The sequence below is a fragment of the Bacillus rossius genome, chromosome 5, assembly GCF_032445375.1.
Source record: "Bacillus rossius redtenbacheri isolate Brsri chromosome 5, Brsri_v3, whole genome shotgun sequence".
NCBI classification, from domain to species: Eukaryota; Metazoa; Arthropoda; class Insecta; order Phasmatodea; family Bacillidae; genus Bacillus; species Bacillus rossius.
Window position 1 is genome coordinate 625576 of NC_086333.1, and position 22917 is coordinate 648492.

At 43.1% G+C, this 22917-nt stretch overlaps 1 protein-coding gene across 5 annotated transcripts in view; it reads right to left on the bottom strand.

The window, feature by feature from the left end:
- The window catches only part of LOC134531542 (low-density lipoprotein receptor-related protein 11), a 200976-nt gene that overhangs the window by 55909 nt on the left and 122150 nt on the right, over positions 1-22917 (bottom strand). For all 5 annotated transcript variants that reach the window (XR_010075026.1, XM_063367221.1, XM_063367222.1 and 2 more), the window contains one exon: positions 2517-2638. Coding sequence is in view for 4 of the 5 variants with exons in the window: in XM_063367221.1 (XP_063223291.1) it covers positions 2517-2638 (122 nt within the window). In the remaining variant the exon portion in view is untranslated. The remainder of the gene's footprint in view (positions 1-2516; positions 2639-22917) is intronic.

The window sequence follows — 22917 nt, forward strand, 5'->3', positions numbered from 1 at the left end:
CCCCGTCATTATCAGTTTCTGGTTACCGTGGAAAGATGATAAGAAATAATAGTGCGGCACGACACAAAGGGCTTCGTCAGCACCTGCACCGTCAGTGTGATAAAGGCAGCTCTTATCTTCCCTTACGCACTCAGTTCTTATCTTCCCTTACGCACTCAGTTGTTATCTTCCCTTCCACAGGAAGCTAATAGCACATTAAGATAACCCGTTCACGGTTTTATGGCGGCGCAACGACTGACAAAGAAGACGAACAACGCAAACAAACACTCCGAATCTCTCCACGTAACTAGAACCGAACCCGATAGTTCAGTAATCGCGGTTAGCGGATTGATCCGGCCCGGAGGACCAAATGTTTCGTACTGAAACTGTTGTGAAAGTCAAAACCGATAGCCGGACGTCCGATGACGCCGGTACCAGATGAAACACTGAGTCTCTCCCGGTGGCCACCAGGATCGCTTGAGCTAATGGCAGCAAAATGGCGCCATATTCGAATTTGAAGCGTCCAACACTTGATCAGACAACACAAATCCAGGGCAAGCACTATTTACACATCCAACAGTATCTAATGTCAAATATATTCCTGCCAGCATAACCAACAGTATCAGACTTATATAAACGTTTTATGGAGTCATTTTGTACGAATGTGCGCACAGTTTAATAAATATAGTTTTGTCTCAAATGCTTGATTGAACACGATGCATTACGTTCTCACTTGGAACTGTAGGTGCTTGTGCATGTTACCTGGTGACGTTGCTTTGTGTTCCCTGCAACAGGCGACCTGCACATCCATCATATAGCTAACTGCATGCCACGGTACATCTGTTGTTTACCGAGTCAAAGCAGATTTTGTGGCATCATGCCCGACTTTTTTTTTCCTGTGGCAATTTTGCGCTAACTGAAATTCACAGACGAGCTATTCAAGACTGAGGCAGTAAAATTAACAATGCTCTAAATTAATCCGCGCAATTTGAAGAAGTACTAAGAGAGAGATTGGTGTACACACAAATACTTGCCAATTTTTTTTTCCTGTTCTAAGTAGTTATTTTATTTTGAAAATGCATTATGTATCATTAGGGACAGGAGTAAATGGCGAATTGCGATAAAACCGAAATAACACCAAAAAGAATGTCAAAACACTGCATAACACCGCAATCCAAGGTAATCCACCATGTAGCGCTGAAATGCAAGTTATATCATGGAATTAAGTATTACTTAACCAAAATTTAATTCAAATCATAAAAAAATAACCTTTTAATGTTTAAAATTCAAGGAATGTCATTATTTCCAGATAAATAATTGTATGGAGGTGCATGGATCCGAAATAGTAATTTCATTTGTTTTATTTTATATCTCTTAGTGAATCACTTTTAAAACACAAATTTTCGCTAATTTATTTTTGTTGTTTTGAATTTATCTATTTTAGACCAATTTATTACTCATTAATTTATTGTAAAAATTGTATCACTGTTTTGGAGAGTAAGTATTACAAAACAGCTTTTATAAAAATAAAAACAATAAAACCAAAATCTTCTGTTTTAAAAACCAAATTGTACTGAAAATAAAACCATAAAATCTTGTCTCTATGTATCAGTCAAAATGACACTATTTGGTGAATAAGTATCACAAAACCATTTAAGTGTCAAATTTTAAAAATAATATTCTATCTTTATGTTTACACAGAATTCATAAGAAATAAAAACAGCAACACCCAAATCTCCTGTTTTAAAAATGAAATTGGCCTAAAAATAAAAACCATAAAATTTGTCTTTAATTATAGCTTTTCTGAAAGACAAAGAGGTGAAATTTTAAAGCATACCAGCAGCTATTTATTATTTATTTCAAACTGTCACACCCTAAACAATACTATCCTTGTAATTAAGAACTTCACTCAGCACTTTGACAGCAATTGCACACCTAACTGTTAGGCAACAATGCCTGAACAAAGAAAATCGCAGTAATCAATGTTCTCTTAAGCCTTGAGGAGGTTCACTTAATCTTGAATAACGCATGGTTTTAAAGCCCCTCTTGCTAGCTGAGCCTTGCACACTAACACTAACAGTCTGTGGTTTTAGAGCAATATTTCCTTTACATCAGTAACCATATTGTTTTCCTTTCAGGTTTCGTACTCAAGAACCTCCATTCTGATACTCACACAGAAGAGAAACTCTTGTTTATAATATTACAATACCAACAATAATAAGTGACAATAAAAATGGCCATTATTAATTTGGAATTCCAAGATACTGATATCTCTATAGCGTATAGCGTAATACTTGAATACTATGGAATTTGTAAAGTAAATTACATTTCCATGACATACAAATCTGTGGTGTAACATTTGGTTATTGTTGAATGTATTTTAGTATTAAACTGTGTATAGTAAACATAAACACAACAATGGCTCATTTTACATATACTATAGTATAAATAGAGTAAAACTTAAAAACTGAATTTAATTGAAAGAATAAACTTGATGGGATTGGAACAGCCAATAAGGGCAGAAGCACCACACTCACCGTGGGAGTCGGCTTGTTGCGGCCAGCCACCGGGAACAGGCTGTCGGTACCGAGGCACCGTGTCTCCGCTGCCGCCAACATAGTAGCCAGCGCGCAGGCCTTCGCCGTACGACCCGGCCGGACTGCAACCATCACTCGCATGAAGCCCACTTCCACGCCACTGAGCTCGCATCACTGTGTCACTGTGAACTGCACTCCAGCGGCTACGTATAGCGCTCGCCATGCGATGCTTCACGATGCCCGAGACCACACCACACCACTACAGACCAAGATATGCACTTTCAATATATGTAGACTAGAAGTTTCTCCCATTCTTACCGATGGTCTTACTGAAAAATGTTTCTGCCAGTTTTCAGGTAGAAAGCTGACATGCACACGGCTGTGGGTTTCCACGAACACAACCCAACGCTACGGCAGTATTTACTGTTCAGCACTCGTAACATGAGATAGCGCAAGTTCTGTCATGTGCTACTCCAAATGCTTCATCAATTAATATAGTATATAAAATAAAACTCAGAAAAAATATAGATAAATATGTTATTCTGATTGATAACATTTATAAGTAGAGAGATTAAATTTGTATGGTCACATGTAGGGTAAACTGGGCTCATAAAAGTGAAGACAGTACTCTGGAATTTCAGAATATAATCCTCATTAATACTGAACTCTAATTAATAAAGTCTCAAAAAACTAAACATGCAAGAACAAAGATTCAATGCTAAGCAGTTTGGTCAGTACAAAATAAAGTTAACATGCAATACGAAGATTTTAATAGTATTCATGAAATGTATCAGAGAAAGTCCTTATGGTGGGAAAAGATTTTTAAAAAAGGATATTTAGTAGCTAGATTACTTAGGAGTTAAAATTGTAGGTTTTCAGGAATTTTACAAAGTACTGAACTTATTATTGGCAACTGTGTAAGAACATAATCGGTTATCAAGTAGCAAATGCAGTATATATTTACATGAGTTCCGTACCTTCATTCATTTTTTGTAAATGTAGTGAAATACTAGTTTAAATTATGTAATGCTATCTTAGCCCTGGTAGATAATGCACTAGTGAGCAGTGTACAGCAATGTGTGATGGTAGTTACATTTAACCTAAAGTTGGTTGAAAAATATTTTAGGTAACTGATGGCCAATACATTTTCTTCGTTTTAAATGTAAAAAAAAAAATTGTAGGAACCTCATTCTAGCTACTACATTTACGTAAAAAAAAAGTATCATTCATAGTACACTTGGTGCACATGACATGAAAATGTACATTGTTTATGTAACACAAGAAATTTGCTTGAACAAAAAAAAAAGTACTATTCTTTATTTAACTAAGCTAAATATTTTATTTTAATTTTGTTTGTTAATATTTGCAAGGTTCATAATTTTTCAGTACCATCTTATTCAAATTGAAGATGCCTTGGTTCGGACTCTGAGAGGGCGATGCAACTCGGTAGCAACGACACGGCTGCGCGCTGTCCTGTTGTTGTGCTAGCACACCCATTCCCTTGTGCTGTGTCACCACAGCTGTGCGCCCGCCGGCGTAGCGTTGCGACATGGCTGCGCGCTGTCCTGTTGTGCTAGCACACCCATTCCCTTGTGCTGTGTCACCACAGCTGTGCGCCCGCCGGCGTAGCGTTGCGACATGGCTGCGCGCTGTCCTGTTGTGCTAGCACACCCATTCCCTTGTGCTGTGTCACCACAGCTGTGCGCCCGCCGGCGTAGCGTTGCGGCACAGCTGCACGTTGTCCTGTTGTTGTGCTAGCACACCCATTCCCTTGTGCTGTGTCACCACAGCTGCGCGCCCGCCGGCGTAGCGTTGCGACATGCAGGGTGTCTACCAAATCTAGTAAATGAAATTCCCTGATTTTTCCAGGTTTTCCAGGTCTAAAACTGAATTTTTCCAGGTTTTCTTTAACACAATTACGACATTCCACGAAACTGAAAAAACTGCATAACAATACATTTATGGGTTTCAAAGAATTTCAACTTAATTAAATTAGTAAAAAAATTACCTTCTTCCATACGTGGCCAAAGTGACTCAATTGATGGCAAATAAAACATGCTGCTACAAATATTTCACACACTTACTTTTGCAAAAACATAAGTAAAAAGAAGCGCCCATCAATTCCGCCGTGACTCAACTTTTGCGTCTATTGCACTTGCTTCAGAACGAGCCAAATCCAACACTCGAGCCTTCTTCAACTGCAATGCTTTGATCTCCTCTTCAACTCTTCTTTTTTCTGCCTTCTTCTTGTCTGCAGCTTCCTTTTCTTTTTGTTTTGTTTGCAGGGCTTCCTTATGCCTACAACTAGCATTTCTTACATACTGTAACATGGACTTGGTGATATCAACATGCTCTACACCTCCAGAACGTTGAACAAAGTCGTACACTTGTCTTTGTGCAATCAGTGTTTCTACCTGCAAGTTTTCAGTCAGCAGATTATAATTCACTGAAAATCCTCTTTCCAATGATGCATTTTCATGGAAAAGTACCAACATCATCCTCACAAACTTTAGAAGGCCTGTTTTAGCAGCTACTGTATGTGCCTTAAGAATGAGCATCCACAGTGCTTCAGAATCTTGCGAGGAACATACCAACTGATATGATCACTCAATGTTATCAGCTTCTTGTCCTGATAGCCACCTGTTTCGAAGACAACATTATAAACTGTACTTCACGTTCACACGCTGTTTCCTCACACCCGTATTTAAAGCCACAGACGGACATAAGCAGGAAATTCCCTTGGTATGTTTGTACTTCAGGGGAATTTTGTCTTGAAGTTTTTTTACCATAAACTTTGGACAAGTCCTAACATCATTTTTCAGTAACAGGACAGACTTTTCTGGTACTTTCTCTTTCTTGATGGCATGGCGTACTGCATAACCCAACTTGATATTGTTAGCAGTCAATAGATTTTCCTGGTTATCTACATCCAATCGAGATACATTGCGTTTGTCCCTAAAGCTCTTCAGTACCTCTGGTTTCACAAACTTTCCTGCCAAAGTTAATAAAATGTCTACTAGTGAATCATAGAGAAAAAGTGCCATGGGTGCTTCACTTTGGAACATTGTAAGAAACAATTCCAGCTCTGATGCTAAAGAGTGGAAGAATTTTACTTCTAGAAGACTATCTTCAAGAGCACTTTTCACTACATTGAAAGAGACAGATGAAATAGAAACTTCACTAACAAATTTCTTTGGGTGGGGTAACGTTTTCATGGCATGCTCAGCAACTGCAGTATTTTCTAACCATCTGATTGCACAAAATTTCTTGGGAAAAAGCTCTGATCCAGTTATTCTAATGTAATCTGCCCTCCATGCAGGTACATGCTTAAACAAAAAGTAACTGTGCCTCAAAAAACTAACAACGCCCCATTGTGTAGCAGAAATTCCAGTTTTGAAAGCACCATGTACCGTATGAAGCCCACAGCCACCAATTTCTAGCAATTATGGCGAATCTTCACCAAAAGTGTCTGTGATACGTATTTTCAAAGCTAACAAAAATGCCCAGTTTACGATGGGAGCATCCATAGATATTTAAAATTAAATGCACCTGTCCGTATAATCTGAACGTGGGAAGCATATGCCACAGCACGTCACGTCAGCAGGATAACAGACCAGCTTGAACCAGTTTGTATCACGTGGTTTGACGCCACTTCCGAATCCGAAAATGGACGTGGAAACTGTTCATTATTTGCCATTCAAAAATAAAAATGGGAGGGGATACACTTGATGCTACGTTAATGCAACCTGATCAATAAACAAAAAAATTGCCAACTACAACCTACAAAGCAAAAATTCCCTGATATTTTAAAAAAATTCCCTGATTTTTCCCTGATTATTCCCTGATTACAATATTCCCTGATTTTTCCAGGTTTTCCAGGGTCAGTAGACACCCTGGACATGGCTGCGCGCTGTCCTGTTGTTGTGCTAGCACACCTCATTCCCTTGTGCTGTGTCACCACAGCTGTGCGCCCGCCGGCGTAGCGTTGCGACAGGTGCACAAACTCACTCAGCTGGCTCATGCCCGGGCTATGAAATTTGGGTGGGGCAGGGCTGAAACGTTCTGGAACGGGGCAGAGAAAAGTATTTTTAAGTGGCCGGGAAAGGTTGTTTGGAGCTTACTGATTGGGATGTTGCCCGACCTGGTAACTAATTGGTTATTTCGGGATTGACAATGTAAAGTTCATTCTACTTTCAAGGCCAAAGAGGCCCGAATATAAGTTTTAAAGTCTTGAAGGAGAAAATGTTCAGTTTCCATAGAAACGTAAGTACAAAACTATCTTCTATTAGTTGTAATAATAAATCATGGTTTTAGATTTCTTAAAATAGGGAATTGGGAGGGGGTTAGGGTATAGTTTGTGAAGCTCTCTCTCTAATTGATTGTTTTACCTTAATTATAATTTCATTCATTACTATTTCTGTAATTCAGGTTCATAAGTTTACTTATAATCTGTAAAGTCTACTTGTTTCTAGAGACTGATTTTAAATATTAGAATTTTGATAGTAAATGTATGTTGTTTTTGGTTTAGTGTTAAGTTTATTTATAATTAACTGCATTGGTCTAAGTAAAGTCTCTCACTAGACATTCTGTAGGGGATGCAGATCCTAACCCCGAATTATATTTTTAAAAGGAGTAATTACCTCTTACTTTTTTACATCTGATGAGTATATTTAGAGCTAAAACTCCCCCCATCCCACCAATAAAGTTTAAAGACAACTACAGGAATATTATTTACCCCCAACTAGCCCCGATGACTGATACAGTTAAAATGCTATAAATTGTAAATTAATGTGTGGACAAGAATTATATACATATAGAACTTATTTATATGCACTATTTTAAAACATATTCAACAAATCAATTATTAATAGTCAAGATGTTGACCTGTTAAGAAAATCAAACTGAATTCATTAACTAAAAATGTTACAACATTCTGAAAGGAAAAAAAAAAAAGAGTAATTAACATTAGTTAATGAAGATTGCATGTTCTTCCCATATCATTTATTCTAAATTAGGTTCTGTGCAAATACTCCTACAGCTCATATTCATGTATATAACCTGCACACAAAACTAGAACTATGCAAAAAATTAAATATTGCAGGATAGTTAAAAATAATAGTTTAAAAAAAATAAAAAACACGCTTTATATAGAAAACCAAACTAAAAAATAGAAAATAAATTGTAATAAATTTGAATTAAGAATAGTGTAAAATTTTTTAATAAATATAAATGAACAATAGTATATATAAGAAAAAAATGTATTTTATTTAAAAAAAGCGTGGGGTGCTTTTTAAGATATTATCGAAATGATAATCCTACTCCCATATGTCAATAAAATATTTATAACTATTGACACCATGCACCCCACACTTTTTTTTTTAAATAAAATACTTTTTTTCTTTCTTATATACACTATTATTAATTTATTAAAATGTTTACACTATTCTTAATTCAAATTTATTAAAATTTATTTTCTATTTTTTAGTTTGGTTTTCTATATAAAGCGTGTTTTTTTAGTTTTTTTAAACTATTATTTATTTTATACTTTTTAGTTTGGTTTATTTATAATTTAAAGTGATACTTCTTTATCGATGTATGAAAGAAATTTTCTAACAATGTAAAAAAAACTTGATAGTCATTACATCAATTTACTATTAAAGTAGATTTTGAATAGATATTGGCTGCAGTTAAAATAAAATCATAAATATTGTTTTATCTCAGAAGTGTCTCAATTTTTTATTTATTACATGACTTTACTATTAAAGTGAATTTGAGTAGATATTGGCTGCTTCTAAAATATATATCCAATATAGCGTGTTGAAAAACTACAGTACATACTCAATAATTTCAATATCCTGCTATGAAAATCAATTTATTCGGGAAGTAATTGATGTTTATTCTAAGTCAGCATATCTGATGGGTGACCATCCTTTGTTTGCAAATGTCTCACAAAAAATTTTCTTCCATTTTTTCCAGTCCGATTTCACTGTAAGTTTCATTTGCATCCAGTTGTACCAAACTACACTGGAGTATTCTAAGAAAATTTTATCTTCTTTGATTAGGAAATGTTCACATTCTTTGTTGAAATCTTTAATCCACTGGTAAGAATTTGAGTTTCTGCCCGTGAATTTCTCAATCATGAAATCTTTTGCAATTTTCCCTAAATTTTGAGTTTCAGATATAGTTTTTTTTCTTCAAGAAATTTTTCTAACAGTTTTTACAATTTTTTATTTGATCCACTAGGTATAGATTCGCAGGATTGACTTCAGAGGGGGGGGGGGGGGGGGGGTACACTGGGAGTCTGGATTCCCCCCCCCCCCCCCCCCAAAAAAAAAAACGGCGACCGGTGAAGCTCCAACAGAATTTTCTTTTAATGTTAACGGGTAGCCATATAAAAACCATTTACAGTTTTATAAAACGTATATGTTTAATAAAATGATAAGGTCATCAATACAATATACAAGAGTAGTTTAATTATTACATAGTAATTTAATCTAGTCTTAGGGATAGTTTTCTTTTATGTTTTCTGGCAAACACCTCAAGAACTTCCTCATCTGTCTTCAAAGATACAAGATCTTGGTGTATGTGTAGTAGTGCTAGTCCGTTTAACCTCTCTTCAGTCATTGTGGCTCTTAGGTAAGTTTTAAGTCGTCTAAGTGTTTAGAATGAACGTTCTGCTGTACTGGATGTGACTGGGAGAGTGCAGATGATCTGAAAAAGTAATCTTAGATTTGGAAAATCTGTTGCCAGTTTGTATGCTTGAGCAGGATGTTTTGGCATATCATCGGGCTTAGATAACCACATTTGTTTCCAAATATTCAGCTCTCCCTTCACAGCAGAAAAATTAGGTAAATCATCCCGGTAAAGCTAAACAACAACAGAGATGATAAACTCCGATGATAGCATGCAATGTAACAATGCAAATGCATTGCTCCCTTGAGATGATTTTTGGGCTATTGCTTGTAGTACTGACAGTAGGACAGGGAGAACCTCTAGAAAGGTAAGTACAGCATCATGCCGTTCAATCCATCTTGTTTCACACAGTTCCTTGAGAGTATGTTTCCCTTTCTTCAGCCTGTCTCCCATTTCTTGGTCTAATGCATGAATGCTCCCAGCGGATTCAAGAAAAAAGTTTGCTACTGAAGAAATCACCCCTTCCGCATTCCTTATGCTGGGCACCGTACAAGCTTTACTTACAGCCAAATTAAGTCTGTGATTAGCACAGAGAGTGTAGAGGGCCAGTGGCTCTAGCTGCATTATTCTAGCCTGAACGCCTTTAAACTTTCCACTCATATTTGACCCGCCGTCAGATGCTTGTCCACGACAGTTACGAATGTCCAGGTTCGATTTGGCAAGCTCTCCTAATACTGTACGGCAAATATTTTCGCCAGTGAGGTCTACAACGTCAACAAACCTTATAAAGTCTTCTTTAATGGAATAAGTAGCAAGGTCGTAATAGCGAATACAGAAAGACACTTGTTCCTTAATAGAATTACCTGTTGTTTCATCAACAATCAAGCTAAAATATACCGCATTCTTGATGTGAGCTGCAATTTTGTCTGTTATTACCTCACCACAACACTGGATTATATCGTTTTGAGTGGTCTTGCTTATATACGTACGGTTTTGGCTACATGACTCTATATGTGACAATAGGTCCTTGTCTCCAGCATAAACTCGAAACTTCAATAAAGCCCTAAAATTCCCTTCTCCATAGGACGACTGCTCTGTTTTTAAGTCTCCATCATCCCTGTGTCCTCTAAGTGGAATATTTTGGACACCACAAAAAATTACCGTTTTTATGATATGTATCATTTTCTTTTTGTTTTCTTCAACAAGAGCCTTTTCTGCACTTCTGATTTGACAAATCACATCATGAGATTTTCCCTTCTTCACCATTACAAATTTTTGGCTTGCTACTACATTTGCTTTATGGTATTTGGTGTTCAAATGATGTTTTAAAGTTTCTGTTGCCTTTTTGAAAGTACTTAAAGTCTCTACAACCAGTTTACCTAAATGAACATCATTCGTACCACAATCCTCCGTTAAGCTTTTTTCTATACGCGAGCCATGGATAGAGTTTCAACCAGTTATACTGAAACGACCTATTCTTTTTTCCCTCAAGAATCACAGGAAAGTTGTAGTCAGTTGGAGGTACCCACAAGTTCTTCATCCATTGGTATATGTCTTCATTTGATAGTGAAATTGAAACACTTTCACTGTCCAAAAGATATCCAAAGTCACGATCTTGCCACGAAATTGCTGGCACCGGCACCTCACTACTAATCAGGTCTGTTTTACTTAAAGTAGATTGAGAACTAGTAGACAAAGAAGAGGAAGTTGTAGGCTTCATTTCACCCTGTTTATTTGAGGGTTTGGAGGAAATTGGTTCTGCCAGTACTTCGTGTTTCTCTAATTCTTCTACTATGCCCTAAAAATAAAACACAACAATGAAATTCAAGTTTAGTTTTGAACCAAGAATCAAAATGTGGTACAAAGCATTTTAAGGCTAACTACAGTTTACAAAATGTTTCAATGAAATGGCTTGATTTTTGTATACAACCACCTCTCGAAGTAACGCTCTAATTTTAATCCATTTCAAGAAAACAGAGCGCTCATTAAAACAGCTCTAATCAAATAATTCGTTTTTCTATTAGGTAAATGATAACCACCATTTAAATCAAAACACTTTTCTCCGTTTAAATCAATTTACAAAACTAATTTATATCGAAAAACATTTTAAGAACATTAAATTAAATTTTGAATAGCCTGAAATTAAATTTAAAAACATTTGCGTACCACATTGTTCACATAATAACGGCTTGGGCCACTTGGGTTTTGGGCCAAAATTCCTAAGTAGGGGCAAAATAAATAATATTTTAAAAAAAAATCTGAATATAAAATAACATTTTTTAATAAAGAAGCAATAAAAGTAAAAAATAATTGCTTTATTAATTTACTTCTGTTTACTTTAATTAATTAATACACCTGTTAATGTAATTCCCACATCTGCTTTCTAAATGTGTATCTGAAATGAAATGACACACCAGCGCGATCTGGTAGCGTGAGGTAAAATAGCGCTGAAAGCTTCTTGTTTTTCTCACCAGAGCTGTTACTGATGTGATAGATGGAGTGGCGTACTGTAAACATTGGCTGAACATGGAATGAAAATTAAGGAAGCGAATAGCTATAAAGGAAAGAGCAAAATATCGTTAGTTGATTCGTCACATTTATTCGTTGAATTGTATTAACTACACACATGATTTTGCTATTTTGTGCACACAGAAACAAACATTATCATAAAAGAAAACAGCGCTACTTTGAATCTATAGTTGCGCTACTTAAAATCATGCCCTAATTAATTGGTGTCATTACTTTAAAACAGCGCTAATCAAACCGCGTTACTTCGAGGGGCTTGTGTATTTTGGAATTAATTTTCCGTTCATCATAGTGATTACATTTCGCGGGTATGAACTGAGATAGTAATTATTGTTATTGCAAAGTCTCACAATGAAAATAAGTACATACACAGCCCTATATAATTTTGGGATTCACTTACCTTCGATTTTTGCAGAAAAAAAAATCCAAGCCCATTTGTCTCCTCATTTTCTTACTATTCATCTTGACAGCACTGAATTAAAAACACTAAATATAAACTAACTCGCATAAATAAAAATCCTAAAATGCTGTTGGACGAAATGGTAACTCACTAAGCCACATAAACTGCCCTAGGTTATAGATACTATCCCTTCTGCCTGGATCCTGGAACATTCTTGGCCGTTCCCAACAGTTCATAGCAATCCCTGGTGGTGTTAGCTGGAACTACTTGTACTACCTTGAATCGAGATTATCGATTATTAGAAGTAACTTCAATGTGCGGCTCTAATGAATAAGTACCGTAAAATGTAAACTACATGAACATATTTTCATTAAATTACATCAAAATTTATTTCATGCACTAATTTATCCAGTGCATCTTTTAACCTTCTGGGAGAAGCCCACGTGCCCCCCCCCCCCCCTCCCCAGCCCCGGATCAATTTCTGTAGATTCAGCACTTTTTGTTTTTTCCTAAATTTCTTCCAGGTAAAAATCCTTAACTATAAGTTTTACTCTCTATCCAAATATGTTTTTGATATATCATCTGTCAAACTTATCCATATTTTCCATGTTTGATGTCTTTTATTTAATGATTTACTGACCTTGGCATAGTTTAGAGTATTTGTAACTGCTTGGTGTAGATTTGCCGGTTGGTGTTTGAGTGGAATTTCAAAATCTGCCCATCAGGTGTAGCTATTGAGGTTATGCATATGGTGTTTGATTTCCCATCTGCTGTTGGTTTCACAGCAAAATCAAACCTCAATTTTTCCATGTTTCGTGAAATATTTGCAGAAAATTTTGTTTTATAATAATATTTCACTCTTGGTTAATTGGTAAAATGAAACAAAGACGTAATTGTGTTTCTCTATTTAACAAAATAAACAACATTTAAAGACCTTATTTCAGGTTTTTTTTCTCTTCATATTTTTACAAATATAGATAATATTCTCTTCAAGAAAGTATATTGTTCACAATAATCATAACCCACTCTCACTTTTCATTTAATTAAATGTCACAATATTTAGTAGGCTTTGTTTATATCACGCCAAAGACAAAGTGAAAGAAAAGAGTTTGCACATGAGCGAAATGGTTTTCTTTACAATGTGCGAACTCTTTTCTTTCATTTTGCCTGTGGCGCAATATAAACAAAGCCTACTAAATATTGTGAAATTATATAAATTGACAAAAATCTTATTTTGCAAATTGAATAATGGAATAATCTCATCATCATTGTCATCGGTCCTCGATAAATCTACAAAGTTTGAATGAAATCTGGCTGTTTAAAGTGGGTGAAAATCGCACCCAAAGGAGTCGGTTACAAACATACAGGTGAAGCTAATATAAAGTGTGTAAAAAATACAGGTGAAGCTAATATAAAGCGTGTAAAAATAAGTATGTATTATGTAATTATTAAGGCTCAGTCTCACATGACAAGCTGGCAGTTTCATGCCGTTATCATCACTATTAATTAGGAGACTTTCCTGCAAATTCATTTCAATAACGCGCTCATGTTTGCTGTTGGATCTCGAATTCCCTCACAGGGTCACACAAGTGATAATAATTATGATCACTTGTGGGATGTTTTACAGTAATCAGACAACATTTATTAAGTACATGTTAGGAAAGTTTGGGATGTAACATAAAATGCAAGAGATCTATCGTAATATATATACAGGAATACCAAAGGGCCGTAAAAATTAACATACAGCTTGACATGCTATATATATATATTTTTTTTGCTAATTTACACTTTAGCGAATATCTGTCACAGATGCTATTTTAGCTGATTTTTGAAATAAATGCCTTTTTCAGCTAAATTAGTTTAAAATGTCATTCATTTGCAAAATATCTTGTGATGCCAAATAGGCAAAAAACACAGTCTTGTCAATAAAATTATGCATATACAAGTTATGTAAATAACATCACATAAAACCAAGGATTGACAACAATCCAGTGAATTAGTTAAGTTTACTGATATTTGTACAAAATAGGCCTGTCAGAATTTTAAGCAGCAGACACATGCGTATGACCAAGTATGTATCCTGCCGCTCTCATCGCATGAAGTTTCCGCCACAATATCTATGTTATATCTCAGAAGCTCAGGGGTACACTCTGTATTTATGTACATGCGAGCACATTTTTATTTCCATCGATGGGTTGACTCCACTCCCTTCCTCCGCACGAAGAAACCTCCCTCGCACAGACTTAGTAAACTTGACAAGCGTCTGACAAAAATAGCCTTTCGAACCGCTTCTGGCTGTCAAAGAACTTAGTGGTCATGGGATTGCTAAACAGGTACAGAATTATATTAATATTGTGCCATCAGTGCACATGTGATTGTCTGTCAGCCAAGTGAAATCACTGTTTAATGTGATTACACTCAAACAAACTTCTTACAAAGGGGTAAGATTTGGGTCCTTATTGCTTAGACATCTTCCAAATAATAGAGGCTATACAGATAATATTTCAATAGTAATATAAATATAGGTATGAGCACCTAATACAGGGTCCGGCAAAAAGACCTCCCGTATTTAGAGAGAGCACTGTGCAAGTTGTGGTGGGGATATGGCGGTGGAGGGGGTATCATTCGATAGCGATATACATGCCATTGTCAGTAGGTGCAATAGCATGGCATGGTGAGCATCGTATGTTTGTTTTGGAGGAGTATATTTGTAGTGGTGGTTCTGTGATTAATACTCGGTGAGCATTTCGCATTCGGTTTGAACTTGGCCGACATGATTTTGTTCCAGATAGAAAAACTATTCACGTTTGGATATAAAACTTTAGAGCAACAGGTTCTCCACTGAAAAGAAAATCGCCTAGCCGACCTCGAACTGTAAGAACACCGGAAAATGTGGCACGTGTGAGAGCGTCATTCAGTAATCTCCAAAGTGTTCAGCGCTCTAACAGGCAGCTACTACGGGATTGTCTGATAGGAGTGCAAGAAGAATCCTGCACAGAGATCTTCACAAGCACCCCTACAAAATGATGGTTCCAAGAATTAAGTGAGAGACATTCTTCAGAACATTCTCCCTGGCGCTGTGTTGATTTTGTCTGATGAGGCCCATTTCCACTTGTCAAGTACTGTAAACAAACAAATTTCCACTACTGGGCAGCAGAAAACCCTGAGGAACTTCACCATCAACCACTTCACTGCCCTCGTGTGACAGTTTGGTGTGCCGTTGCTGAATTTGGTGTGTGGGGTCAATATTTTTTCAAAGATCAGCTAACGGTAACTGTATATTTGAATCGCTACTGCCACATGATTGAGACCTTCCTCCGACCTCAGTTACACCAGTTTGTTGGGAACCATGCAGAGGCAGAAGTCTGGTCCCAACAAGACGGAGCCACAGCTCACACTTCGCGGCGATCTCTAGCAATTTTGAGAGTTGTTTCCTGGGCGTCTTCTCTCTTTGTGAGGAGACATCGCCTGGCCCCCAAGGTCACTAAATTTATCACTTTGTGAATTTTTTCTTTAGGGAAACTTAAAGTTGCAAGTGTACAAACATCGCCCCACAACCCTGCAAGAACTTAAGGAGGCAATCAACCAGGAAGTGGCTGCCATTCCACCGGAAATGATATGACTAACGATGGACAACTTCTGGGAAAGGCTTCATCAATGTGTCAACAATGGAGGATGCCATTTACCGGACATAATGTTTAAAACCAAGTAATTTAAAATGGCTTAGTATGTGTGTGCTTTTGCACTCAGTGTGGCATGTACTCAACGTGTTTTTTTTTGTTGGAAAACTGGACATCACCTAGGCTCAATTATGTGAAAATAATTTCTTTATGTTCTGGTTAGAAGACCTTAAGGTTGTAAAAATAAATATCTAATTATATCTCAATATATATTTGTGAAGTTTATTATTAAACTAAAGTGAAGTGCCTCAACATATACAACAAAAAAATAAAAATATATATGGACAATAAACATTTTGAAAATGGTATTGAAAAATATTAAACTTTTTAAAATTTTTACCTGTATTATTTATCATTTTGGAACTGAACCCGTGTTTGTATAATTTTGCCTACCGAGTTTGACATCTTGTGTCAATATCTATGACCTCCTACTTCAAGGAAGGTAAACTTTTTCTTGCCCTCCTTTTCTGATCAGTCATCATGTGAACTTTGCATATGTTATTGTGTTTTTTTAATCCACTTAATAATGTGGTAAATTTGTAACTATATATCGCCTTTTGGGTGAGATTTCTTGCTTGATTCCACCGTAATCATTTAAAGTATTTCATTTTGTCCCATGACTTATATTTTTTATTTTTTGCAATTTCTTTTAGTGGTCCTTGAGTGGTGTGAGACATCCGGGCACATGCTTGATTAAGTCCATTAAGTACCGGGACGGGAGTGAGTCTTTATCCTCCGCTTATGGACTCAGGATGTTGCCTGCAATTTCAGGAAAGTCACTACTATTATTTTCTTTCAGATTGAAGCATGTTTGTGCATGAACTTTTCTTGTTGAACTTACCCAATGAAGGTCCTTTTTTATATTATCAACCTAAAAAATAAATTTTTGGTATAATCATTTGTATAAAATGATGTAATTAATTGTAATTGTCACTATGGTGCAACAAGTTCATGTTTTAACTTTTTTTTTTGCAGGGCCCCCAAACTTATTGTTACGATTTACCTGCGGGTTCGTAAAGGATAGCCCAATTAAAGATTTTTATCACACACACAGTTTTATTTATTACCACTACTTGTCACTTACAAATAATCTTCTAAATTGGCAGATAATTAATTACACGTAAAAAAGGTCAATTCCCCAGTCACTCGTTTCACACACCTCGCTGGACCGCACTTCCGGCGCAACTCTCGCCGCAGCTCCCCTCGTGGGTCTCCGCCGCGGGACCCCGCCGCCGCACTCCGCCGCCGTCACACCCTTCGCCGAGATCCCACTCGACGACTCGCTCGCCACTTCACTCGGGACTCCGCCGCGCCCGCGACTCTATCGCCCGGAAACTCCCGACTCCACTGAACTCACTCACTCCCTGCCCTGGAACCTTCGTCCAAGGACTTCGCCACTCTGCCGCACCCGCGGCACTATCGCCCGGAAACTCCGCTGCGGGAGAACTCCCCACTAAACTCCTCTCGAAGGTCGGCCCAACCTCCTTATATAGCCCTTGGGTTCCTGTCCAGAACAATTGGGCATGTCTCCGAGATATCGCGCGACCTTCGCCGTCGAAATGTCCAGAAACGCGTCGTGAGTACTGTTGAAGGACGCGGCGGCTGCTCAAAGAACGCCAATAAACGCAACAAGCATCGAGTTCCCACAAAACGCGCCGATAAACATGTCTGAGCCATTTTATTCTGCAGTGCGGCCTCTTTTAAGTAACTCGATCTGAGGCAAGTGCGCGCTGCGACGGTCAGGATGTAGCGAGATAGTATGACACGTAATACCAGGGAGAGGATGCGGGTGGAAGGGGGCGCAGACAGGCCGAACGAGCGCGGCGATGCCAAGCACTGCAGCCAAGCGCGATCGTAACATTATCTATATATTGACGTCCCTCGGCTTCTGGTCCCTATTTCCCTGTTTGCTTGTAATGTCCGTTATGCCCGTGCTGCTCTCGTCGGAGAGGTGTGGGTCCAGGCCGACGTGGCCGGGACCTGGAAATGCGGGACCTGGAGGGATGGTGAGGTAGAGTGACAGGTAGAGTGAAAGGACCACTCGCTGTTAATCGGTTCACGAGCTCTTTTATTGCGTTCAGAGAGCTTGCCGCGGCCTGGCGGATCCGTCGCGGGTTGCGCGCCTCTCCCACGAAGACCCGGACTCCCGGTGACCGTCTCGTACGGCCCACTCGTCCCGACGCGTACTGGCTTTTATCCACGTAACAAAGTTCCTGATAGTCAACTGTGTTGTAATGGCACGTGACGCGTGCGCGGTCCCTATGTACTGACTCGTAACGTCGGCGATGGTTCGGCAAAGGGTAACTACGCCCCACACTAAGACACGTGATGCGTGCGCGGTTCTTACGGACTGACTCGTAACGTCTGCGAAAGTCCTGCGACGCGTAACAAAGCTTACGCGTCCCGTAATACGTGATGCGTGACGTAACTTACGTACTCGCAACTCAGGCACCCACTCGCGTGGGCGGCTCGTCGTGGGCAGCACGGCTGCTGCGAAAGATGCTCGTCCTACGGCTGAGTCGCCGGACCGTGAGCTCGACACCCGTCTCGCGATCAGCGCGGAGCGGAGCGCACGTCCGCCGCTGCTCGAGTCCTGAGTTCAACTACTGCTCTCCCCCGCTCGTCCGCGGACCGTCGCGCGCGGGCTGCGGGGGAGTGGAGGGGAAATCGGCCGGCGTGGGAGAGCGCCACCCCTCGCGACGCGGATGAGCGCCAGGCCGCGCTTACATACAGACACTGCGATACGTTTACAAGAATTACACGATAGTTGCCGATAGTTAATACATACATAACAGTTACACTATTTACACCCTTAAACAAAGTCACTGTCATTTAGAAAGAAACATATATACACGGAAATATTTACATAAAAACACTGGCGTGCTAGGGCGCACGCGGGTGCCTCTCCCGAGGCCGTCCTGGCCCCCGACGCCGACCTAGACCGGCAGCCGCGTCCGCGTCCGGCCACGTGTCTGGTCGTCGGAGTCCGTCACGTCAGTTCGTCTGGGTCGGGCAAACTGGGGCAGGAGCCGCATCACGCTGCAGCGTAACCCCCCGTCGGCCGTCTGTCTCACGTCTCGGGGCTTGTGATGACTCCCCCACTCGTAATCCCGGAGGTAGTGGGGGGCCGTCTTCTCACGCGTGGACCGGCGCAACGCCGGTCCCCTCCCCGCGTGAGCGGTCATCATCGGCTCCCCGGAAGGCAAGTCCAGGACCACCTGCTGGGCCCTGTCGACATCGCCCTCCCCACTGAGGAGCCGGACCGTTACCCCGTCTGTCACGTCCTTGCTCACGTCCGTCCCCGTCACCCGCCGTTCCCAGGGGTGGACGTACCTCCGTCCACGTCTCTGGATAGGCTCCGGCAACGTCACCACTGGTTCACTCAGGTCGACCAGGTCGCCCTGTGCAGTGTTGTCATGCGTCACGTCCTCGATGAGTGGTCCGTCAGTGTCATTGGCGTAGGCGCTGACGTCATCAGGCGGGAGCACGCGGTCCACGAAGCGCTCCAGCTCTGCCATGCTTGCGCCACGCGGACCCCTTCCGCCCCTTCTGACGGGCGTCCTTTCCCCGCCCCCTCCTGACAGTCGCCAACCGCCGTCCCCCCCTTGCTGTCCCCCCGTAGGAGGCTGAGTCGGAGTCGTCGTGTGGGTCCGTTCATGTGTCGTGCCCCAGGTGTTGATGTCCCCGTCAACGTTCCTGCCAACCTCCCGCTGTGACCTGGGGTGGGCGTGTCCCCGTCGACGTCCCTGATCTAGCTCCGGTGGCGTCACGACGGGGTCACCGAGGTCGACCAGTACACCTACTGCGACGTTGTCATCGGTCCTGTCCCGTGTGTCGTCGTTCCCGTCAACGTTCCTGCCAACCCCCCGCTGTGACCTGGGGTGGGCGTGTCCCCGTCGACGTCCCTGATCCGGCTCCGGTGGCGTCACCACGGGGTCACCGAGGTCGACCAGTACACCTACTGCGACGTTGTCATCGGTCCCGTCCCGTGTGTCGTCGTTCCCGTCAACGTTCCTGCCAACCCCCCGCTGTGACCTGGGGTGAGCGTGTCCCCGTCGACGTCCCTGATCCGGCTCCGGCGGTGCCACCACAGGGGCGCCAAGGTCGGCCAGCACACCCTCGGTGACGTCATCCTCGGCCCCGTCACCGTCCACTGGTCCGCCGTCATCGTGGTCGTACTCGTCATGCGGGTCGCCTATCAGTCGAATGTCGTCCCTGTGTACCTTAGTCGTCCGTCCGTCGGCGCGACGCACGAGGTACGAGGTGGTCCCCAGTCTGTCTACGATCTCCTGAGGTCCTGCCCACTTAGGGGCCAGACTGGCGCAAAAACCCCTCTCGCCAGCCGACAGGTGATGACACTTAACAAACACCTGCTGACCAGGCTCCAAACGTTCAGGGGGTCGGTGCGTCTGCGGCGTGCGTCTAGTCAGGTAGTCAGCTTGGCGACGTCGGGCGTCTTCGCGCAGATCGTGCGCGGTTACGTCGTGTGAGTCGGGGGGTGAACGCGCCTCCCCGGGCAGGGCGAGGTTTCTGCCCTGCACCAGTTCAGCGGGGGAATGGCCCGTGACCGCGTTCGTCCGACGGCGCAGGCAAAACAGCAGCGTCGGCAGGTGCAGGTCCCACTTGGTGTGGTCCTCGTCCAACCGGATGCGCAGCTGAGTTTTAATGTCCTGATTCCGCCTTTCGGTCGGATTCGCACGCGGATGGTAGGTGGGCGTCGTGTGATGCTCCACCCCCCACCCCGCGCAGGACATTCGCCAGCTTCTCCCCGTGAACTGCACCCCGTTATCCGTCAGCAGGACCGCGGGGTACCCGTATCGCGGGAAGAACTCGCGCTCGAGCAGGGCAATCACGGTGCCGGCCTTCACGTTTGGTACTGCGAACGCCTCCGCCCAGCGGGAGAAGACGTCCGTGACCACAACAATGAATCGCCTACCATGGGACGTGCGAGGGTACGGCCCCATAATATCCACTGCCACAGTGTGGAAGGGATCCCGGGGCCGCCGTGGAACCTGCTGCTCCCTGCCGTCGGGTCGCCTGGACTTCCGCTCCTGGCAACGCAGGCAGGCCCGCACGTAGCGTTTCACTTCTGCCGCGTCGCCAGGCCAGTGGAACGTCCGTCTGACCTCCCGCAGCGTCTGTTCCGCACCCGGGTGTCCCGCCAGGGGGTGGTCATGCAGGTAGCTCAGGACCCAGCGCCTCGCCTCGGGCGGCACGTGGGTCCGCCACCCGCTCGTCCTGTGAGCCCCCCTGGTCTGGAGCACCCCGGTACCACCCCCTCCCCGCACTCTGTCAGTCGAGTCTGGGTGTCGGGGTCCCGGAGCTGCGCTGCGTGGACCCACGCGAGCAGGTCAGTCATTGTCTCAGGTCGTGCGTCGGGTGCAGGAGCAGTGGAGCTTGTTAGCGCGTACAACGCGCACGGTCGAGGCACCGAGTCCTCTACCCCGCGCCCACGCTCAGGGAGGAGCACTTCCTCCCAGCCCTGATCGTCGTGGAACTCGTTCTCAGGATCCGGATTCCGGGACAACTCGTCGGCCAGCTGATTTTCACGTCCAGGAATGTGTTCGACCGTGAACGAGAATTCCTGGATCAGCATGGCCCACCGAGTGAACTTAGACTTCCGGCCCTGAGCGGAGTCTAACCAGCGGAGGCACTGGCTGTCGGTTCTCAGCGTGAATGAGCGCCCCTCGACGTGGTGACGGTACCTCTGCAGTGCCCAGACCACCGCCAGGCACTCCTGCTCATTCACGTGATACCTCCGCTCAGCCTGCCCAAACTTAGCACTGGCGTACTCGATCACGCGTCTCACGCCCCGGTCATCCACCTGATACAGCACCGCCCCCATCCCCTCCTGACTCGCATCTGTCTGGATGAAGATGGGGCGGCTGGGCACCAGGCGTGAGAGCGTGTGACAGTTCCTGAACCGGTGCTTTACCTGTCGCAAGGCCTCGTCCGCGGCGGGGGTCCACCGGAACTTAGTCTTCGGCGACAGTAGGTCCGTCATCGGGGCCGTCACCGTGGCGAAGTCGGGGACGAAGGACCGCAGCCAGTTGAGCAGCCCCAGCAGCTTCTGGAGCTGCTTCCTGGTCTTCGGTGCCCCCTTTCCCTCAATCAGCTCCAACTGCTCAGGTCGGGGGCGGCACCCCTCCGCCGTCACTATGTGTCCCAGGAACTCGATTTCTGTGGCCCCAATGTGGCATTTCTTTGGGGCACACGTCAGTCCGTGTCTGGCCATTCGTTCTAGCACCAGTGCCAGATGGTGCGCGTGCTCCTCCCACGTCCTGGACCATATGATAACGTCGTCCAGATAGGCACTGGTGAACTCACCAATGTACCCATCTAGAACACGTACCATCAGTGCCTGGAACGTGGCAGGGGCGTCCATGAGACCAAACGGCATGGCGCAGAACTGGTAACGTCGGCCGTCTGGTGCTGTAAATGCCGTCTTGGGGCGGTTTTCTGGGCATACCGGCACCTGCCAGTAGCCCGATTTCAAGTCAAGTGTCGTGAAGATAGTAGCGTCCCCCAGTCCTGCCAGAGCATCTGTGATGTTAATCTGTGGGGGCGGGGCGGGAATGGTCAGTTTGTTTATTGCCTTGAAGTTTACGCAAAAGCGTAGACTTCCGTCTTTCTTAGTGGCCAGCACCACCCGCGAGTTGTACGGGGAGGTGCTGGGTTCAATCACCCCGTCATGTAACATCTCATCAATTTGAGTCTGTATGGCCCCCCGTTCCCGGATGCCAAATCCGTATACCTTCTCAAAGGGGGGGCGGTGCGGTACCATCGGTATCCGGTGCTCAGTCACGTTCGTCCGTCGTAGCCGGTCCGCGGCCGCAAATACCTGTGCCTGGGAGGCGAGGACATTGTTGATGACGTCGACGTACTCCTCGGGGACACCGTGCTGAAGATCCTCTAGACGGATGACTGACTGAGGGGGACTGGGGGGGACCTGGTGCACGCCGTACACCGTCCAGCGCCCCCGGGTGCCGAAGTGCATCCGGCCGGCTCGTACTTCCACGGTGGCGTCGACCTCGTGCAGCCACGGGACCCCCAGGATCAGCCCCTCGCGGAGCTCGGGGACCACCCAGGCCTCGATGTGGCTAACGTGACCAACGATGCTCAATGTTACCTGAGTGATGCCCCCTGCTGCGACGACGGCGTC